Genomic DNA, 7,735 nt, shown 5'->3' on the forward strand with positions numbered 1-7,735 from the left:
AAATCTGCCATCCCAGGAATCAGTTTGGTGAACCTTCGTCGCACTCTCTGCATCTTTTCTTAGCTAAGGAAACCCTCTTGAAATGAAAACCAAAGGACCATTTGTCTTCCTAATTGCTTTCTGCACCTATATGCTTGCTTTGAATGACTGGTGTAAAAGGACACCTAGGTCTCTTTGTACAATCACCATTCCAATAATACGTTGCCATTCTGTTTTTCCTTCTGACGCGGACAACTTCAATTTATGCATTTTATACTGTTTCTGTCATGTATTTGTTCACTCACTCAACTTGTTTAAATCCCCCTGAAGTCTCCTTACATTCTCCTCAACACCTTCAGTCCTATTTAGTTACGAGGAAGCTTGGAAAATACAAATGATTCCATCATCCAAACCCTTGCTATACATTGAGAATAGCTGGGACCTTATCACTGATGCCTATGGTACGCTCTTGTTAACACCTTCCATTACAAAAATGACACATTTAATCCTACTCTCCATTTGCTGTCTGCTATCCAATTTTTAATCTTACCATTCATCTCAAATGATTTGATTTTGCACAATAACCTCTTATACGAGGTTTTGTCAAAACGTTTCTGAAAATCCAAATACACCTCATCTACTGGTTCTCCTTCTTCTATTCTACTCATTGTGTTCTCAAAAAGGTCCAGTAGGTTTGTCAGACATAATTTGGCTTCATTAATCTTTTGTAAAATCCCATTGGCATTATTTAAGTGTTTTGTTATCACATCCTTTATAATAGAGTCCAATATTTTCTCTACTAGTGATGTTAGGTCTTTAATTCCCAGTTTTTTCCCTCCGTCCTTTTATAAACTGTGGGGTTACATTTGCCACCTTCCAATCTATCAGGACTGTTCAGAATCTACAGAATTTTGGAAGATGACAACTGATGCATCTAGTATTTCCATGGCAACCTCCTCTAGTACCTTGGGCTGTAAACAATCAAGCTCTGGGGAGTTAACTTTTAGCCCCATTCATTTATCTAGGACTTTTTGTTTACTGATATTAATTGTCTTCAATGTCTCCTTCCAAAAGATTCTTGCTTTCCTAGGGCTTCTGGAAAGCTTTTAGGGTGTATTTCTGTGAAGGTAGAATAAAGGTGGCTGTTCAATTGCTTTGCCACTTCTTTTGACTTTGTATCAATTCTTCCATTTTAAATTGTAAGTGGCCTACATTTGGTCTTTATCTTTTTTTTTCTTTTTACACACGTATAGAAGCCCTTTAGAATTTAGAAATTTATTGACACGAACAAGAAGTTGTGAATGATCAATAGAAAATGATCAACTCTAGGGTCATCTGTGAACTTGAGATCATGGTTTACTCAATACTATGTCATACTTAGAGGGGAGGGAAATGTGTAAAACTGGAGCGTTTCTTAATTATTCTTTTGACTTTCGATCACGCGTCACTCAACAGTCTACCGGTTCTGGTCTTCCCACATTACACTCTTCTCTAACAGGTGTCAGTGGCAAATTGGTTGGTAGATTCCATGGCCTGGAAACAATTAGGTTTGTGTTTCAGTTATGCATTGAATCTGGGGTTCAGCTATGAGCATTCTTGTTTCTGAGTCACAATGTTTAGAATCAGAGAATCCCTACAGTGTAGAAGCAGACCATTCAGCCCATCAAGTTCACACCAACCCTCTGAAGAACACCCCCACCAGACCCACCCTCCTTCCCTATAGCCCTGCACATTTCCCATGGCTAATCCACCTACCCTAAGCATCCCTGGACACTATGGGCAATTTAGCACCCGGTGGAATCCCATGCAGACATGGGGAGAATGTGCAAACTCCACATAGTCAGTCACCTAAGGCTGGAATCGAACACGGGTCCCTGGCACTGTGAAGTAGCGATGCTAACCACTGAGCCACCATGCAAGTCCTGGGCATAAACATTAAAGTAAAAGCTCCAGTGCAGGACCAATGGGGTGCTGCATTGTTGGAGGGTGCACTCTTTTGGATGAGTCCAAGACCTCAAATGCTTGCTCAGGTGGATATAAAGATCTCATGGCACAATTATGAACATGAGGTAGGGAGTTATCTCTCGTTGACCAATATTTATTCCTCAACCAGCATCACAAATAAAAAACAGACTATGTGGTCCTCATCACATTGCTGTTTGTGGAACCATACTATGTACATATTGGCTGTAGTGTTTCCATACATCACTACACTTCAAAAATGATCACTTCATTGGTTATAAAATGCCTTTAGACATTGTGAGAAAGTGCAACATAAATGCAAGTCTTTTCTTTTTAATTCAGATGGGTTAGCAAAGTACAGGAGCAAGTAAAGAAGTCAGGGCAATGATTTTGCCTGGAGAGGGGAGAAAGCCTGGAACAGGGAAGGTCCGAGGTCTCCTCTGTGGAACATAAGGAACATTGCTGCTGACAGATTCCAGGTGAGCAGACTGGTAGCTGTCATTTCGGTCTCAAGCCCAACAAAATACAGTCAATTCCAACCAAAGTCTCAAACCTGATAAGGTTCAGAGGCTGCTCCTTGTAGAATTGGCCAAAGCGAGCCCACTCTTTGTATAATGTGTATCGTTCATTCTCACTCTTGGGGTCATGAGATTTCTTCCAGTATCTGCACTGTAGAAACAAAGACATAAGTAGATGACAATGCTGCTATACTTCAGCAAGATGAAAGTGAAATGTTTTCAGACATCCATTTATATGAAAGTAGAAATGATCGAGAATGAAATATACACAAAAGAAGAAGAGCAGAATAAAGTTCTGAGAAGTTAGAACCCACTCCCCATTCCTTCTTTTGTATGCATAACAATTGCAGTACAAAAGTGGGCTTTCTCTTGAATCTATGGTAATGAAGTTTGTCATTGCTGGCCCCAACAGCTGGTTACCTCAGTTAGTTGGAGTGTAATGCAGAGTAATACCAACAGTTCTATTCCTGCATCAGCTGAAGTTGCCATGAATGTAACTTCTCAGCCTCAAGTGCCGGAAGTATTTTTTAATTTCAAACATATTTTATTCATAAAAAATTCTTTGTATAAATACAATGTCACAAATGCAGTTCAATTCTGTACAGTAATATATCAAATAAACAAACGTTGGAATTTGACTCTATTCAAAAACCAAAGACGTTCTGAGGTATAATGACCCTCAGGTTAAACTCACCATCAACTGTCTCTCTCTAACATGGGAGCAATTCTCTGCAACTATAGAGACTTTACTAATGTTACTCTTGGTAACTTGGATACTTGAACACCCAACACTGTATATGTGCTGTACGCAGCCTCAGTGCATCATGAAATTGCATCATTGCAATGAGCTCTATTGCCGGTTATGGTCCGAGTGCAGGACAGACTCTTTCCAACTAAATATATTGCTAGCTTACGTAAACTTCCTGATTAGCAGAGGAAACAAGCTCAGAAATATTTATTGTCACATTATTTGTAAGACTACATTCACTACGATCACACCTTCAGGGGAAATTGGAGAATATACTTTCCTCACATGCTGTCGGAAGGGTCGGTAATGTCACTTTATTTTTAAAATGTTACTTCAATGATCCACTCCACCCATACGAACCTCTCCCACAACTCTACCACCATTGTTGATTTTGGGGTTCTCGTGATCGAAGTAACTGTATATGGGCATGTGACTATTTGTAGCAATTTTCTGATAGTTTAGAGTTTGTGAAGCAGCAGTTTAGATATGATACATTATCTAAAGAAAGTTCACATCCATGACACTTGTGGACAGTTCACTGATACTGGAGGATAAACAGGCTGTTGGTGCAGAATGCGCAAGTCTCATTCAAGTTGTGAAGGCAGCATTCTGCTCTCTAGCTGGAGGTGTTGGGGAACTCCTCCCTGGGTTTTCTTTTTCTTTTATCCATCTTCCATCTGGAGATGGATGCTCTCAAGGACGACCTGATATGCACACCCCTTTGTTCCCTGAGCACTTATTCATAGAATCAACAATGTGGAAGCAGGCCATTTGGCCCATCAAGTCCACACAAACCCACGGAAGAGCATCCCACCCACACCCACACCCCTCTCCAATCCCTGCATCTTCCCTTGGCTAATCCACTTTAGCCTGTGTTCCCCTGGACACTACAGGGCAATTTAGCATGTTCAATCCATCGAGCCTGCACAGCTTTGGAACGTGGAAGAAAACCCACACAGACACAGGGAGAATGTACAAACTCCACACAGACAGTTACCTGAGGCTGAAATTGAACCTGGGTCCCTCGCACAATGAGGCAACAGTGCTAACCACTGTGCCACCGTGTCGCCCTGGTGATATTGTTGTCCTATATTTCTAGGGACGGATTATTTTGTCGGTGTCAGTCAATTGTCTAAACCCTTTTAGTCAATGGCCTTGGGACAGCTACAACTGACATTGGTTGACCCTGGTCTTCTCCCTCACTTTCATCTGTGGGTTAGTTTACCATTCTTTCTAAGAACAAAACCTTTTATTTTCAAAAAAACTGCACGCTGATAACTGGGTATATTTGGTGCCAGATAAATTGTTGATACTAGTTCAATGCACATCGTGACCTCGCTGTTTTTCATGACTCTTCCCTTTTGTCTTCCCCGACTAAAACTGTGGAAGACTAATTCCTGCTATAATAGCTGTTAAATGAAATCTCAAGCTACCCAGTAAATTAGAGGAAAATTCAATTTCTAAGGGAGCTCCACACCATCTCAATCTTCTGGAATATAAATCTGCTGCTATTTCTACCGATGGCCTCAACTTAAAGTTCTGACTCATTTTGGATGCCAGTTGATCACTGCCCCTCCCAATTCCTCGCTGCCTCACTTGGTGTATCTTTTGCCACATCTCTCAGCTCCCACTTACTTCCAAACCCTCTCACTGCCCAATTCCAAAATCTTGATAAATCTACTAAAGGTAACAGGACGGTGCATCTTCCCATTATGGCAAAGGCTTGCAATGCTATCAACAACGCACAGTTTGCCATCTGTGAGACATTTACAAATTGGTGCATGGAGTATAGGAGTTGGGAGGTCACGTTGCAGCTGTACAGGACATTGGTTAGGGCCACTTTTGAAAACATGCGTTCGACTCTGATCTCCTTGCTCTAGGAAAGATATCGTTAAACTTGAAAAGTGTGCGGAAAAGATTTACAAGGATGTGGCCGGGATGGCAGGCTTGAGCGATAGGGAGGGGCTGAATAAGCTGTTTCCCTGGAACATCAGAGGCTGAGGGATGACCTTATAGAGGTTTATAAAATCATGACAGGCATGGATAGGATGAATAGCCGCTGTATTTCTCCCAGGGTAGGGAAGTCCATAAGTGGAGGGCATAGGTTTAAGGTGAAAGGGAAAGACATAAAAGGGACCTAAGGGGCAACTTTTTCACGCAGAGGATGGTGCGTGTATGGAATGAGCTGCCAGAGGAAATGGAAGAGGCTGGTAAAATTACAACATTTAAAAGGCACCTGGATGGGTATATAAATAGGAATGGTTTAGAGGGATATGGGCCAAATGCTGGCAAGTGGGACTAGATTAATTTAGGATATCTGGTTGGCACAGAATCAGGCTGTGAGACAGTTTGCACAAGAGGGTTTTGAAGCAAGTGGGAGCTGAGAGATGTGGCAAAAGATACACCAAGTGAGGCAGCGAGGAATTGGGAGTCAGCATCCAAAACAGGTCAGAACTTTAAGGTGGAGTGAAATGTCTGTTTCTCTGCTGTACATGTCTATGACTCGGAGTGTCGCTTCCACCAGGAGCTGAACAAAAATGTACTCTGGTGAGTGGACGGTGATAAAGTCAGGTCTCCTTCACTAACTCGGAAACACGACCTGCAGGGCAGGCTTGGTGATCAGCAAGAGCTGCTCAACTAACCTGAGGTCATCCCAGAAATACGGGGATCATGCCCATACATCCCTGCCCTAGTCCTATCCTTCCTCACTGTGACTTTGAGCATATGTGCAGCCTACCGATCTATGCCTCTACAAACACTATGCTGAATACTGTGCAGCTGTACAAACAGGCTAAACCAATGCATCGAAAAACGTGAATAATTCGTCAAGTTAGGTCACGTGGGATTCAGGGTGAGCTTGCCAATTGGATACATACTTGACTTAACGGCAGGAGACAGACACAATAATGGTGAGGGGTTGCTTTTCGGACTCAAAGCCTGTGACCAGCAGTGTTCCACAGGAATCAGTTTGTTATTTATATAAATGATTTGGACGAGAATACAGAAAGCATGGTTAGTGAGTTTGCGGATGACACCAAAATTGGTGGCATTGTAGAGTGTAGAAGGTTTTCTAAGATTGCAAAGGGATCTTGATCAAATGGGTCAATGGGCTGAAAAATGGCAGATGGAGTTTAATCTGGATACATGCAAGGTATTGCATTTTTGTGCAACAAATACGGTAGGGCTTATACAATTAATGGTAAGGCCTTGGGTAGTGTTGTAGAACTGAGGGACCGAGGGATGTAGTTACGTAATTCTTTAAAGTATATCACATATAGACAGGGTAGTTAAAAAGGCATTTGGGATGCTTACCATCATTGCTCAGTCCTTTGAGCATAGGAGTTGGGATGTTATGTTGAGGTTGTACAGGACACTGGTAAGGTCTCTTCTGGAATACTGTGTCTAGTTCTGGTTGCCCAGTTACAGGAAGCATATTATCAAACTGGAGAGGGTTCAGAAGAGATTTGCCAGGATATTGCCAGGTATGGAAGGTTTGAGCTAATAACGAAAGGCTGGGTAGGCTGGGACTTTTTTCACTGGAGCGTAGGAGGTTGAGAGGTGACTGAAAGAAGTTTATAAAATATTGAGAGGTAGAGATAGAGTTGATAGTAGTCTTTTCCCTAAGATGGGGAATTTCAAGACTAGAGGGCACATTTTTGAGGTGAAAGGAGAGAGATTTAGAAAAGACATAAGAGGCAAATTTTTACACAGAGGGTTCACGTGTGAAATGACCTTCCTGATGAAGTGGTGGATGTGGACACAATTACGACACTTAAAAGTCATTTGGATGGATATATGAATAGGAAAGGTTTGGAGGGATATGGGCCAGGAACAGGTAGGTGGGGCTAGTTTAGGTTGGGATTATGTTCCGCACAGAGTGGTTGGACCGAAGGGTCTGTTTCCGTGCTGTATGAATCTATAACTATGACTATGGTATGACATGCTCGCTATGGCATGTTGTGCTATTTTTAGACAATTTTGTAATATTAGTCTGGTTACACATGCCAAGCTGCCGATACATAATAGTAACATTTCTCAATGTATACGCAGCTCCTCTTAAAGGCAATGAGATCTAAAGCAATATGAGCATTAGCTGTGTGTGTGAGACAGAGCGAGAGAGAGAGATCTTCAATATTTCCAGGAAGAACTCATTAATATCTCAGGCAGTACTGCAATTAGGAAAGATCATTTTCATTTCCTGATGTTAAACCCTAACTTCCAAACAACAGATCAGAACTAACATTGCTCAGAAGCAATGCCACTACCTTCATAGCTTACATGACGCAGCCAGCAGAACATAAAACTTTCGGTTTGACAGCACCGTCCTGTTCCTGGCAATCACTGCTCGCATTGCTACTGCATAGTATTGCTTCACTTCACCTGTGCTCAAATGTTCGAGAAATAGTAGGAACTGCAGATGCTGGAGAATCTGAGCTAACAAGGTGTAGAGCTGGATGAACACAGCAGGCCAAGCAGCATCAGAGGAGCAGGAAAGCTGACGTTTCGGGCCTAGACCCTTCTTCAGAAA

The 7,735-nt window shown here is 42.1% G+C and overlaps 1 protein-coding gene across 1 annotated transcript in view; it reads right to left on the reverse strand.

Moving 5' to 3' along the window:
* Positions 1–7,735, reverse strand: part of LOC109935161 (anoctamin-5) — a 178,753-nt gene that overhangs the window by 34,672 nt on the left and 136,346 nt on the right. The window contains exon 7 of the mRNA XM_048606897.1: positions 2,495–2,610. Within this exon, the coding sequence (XP_048462854.1) occupies positions 2,495–2,610 (116 nt within the window). The remainder of the gene's footprint in view (positions 1–2,494; positions 2,611–7,735) is intronic.

Source organism: Rhincodon typus, chromosome 17, assembly GCF_021869965.1.
Source record: "Rhincodon typus isolate 14 chromosome 17, sRhiTyp1.1, whole genome shotgun sequence".
In the NCBI taxonomy this organism is placed as follows: Eukaryota; Metazoa; Chordata; class Chondrichthyes; order Orectolobiformes; family Rhincodontidae; genus Rhincodon; species Rhincodon typus.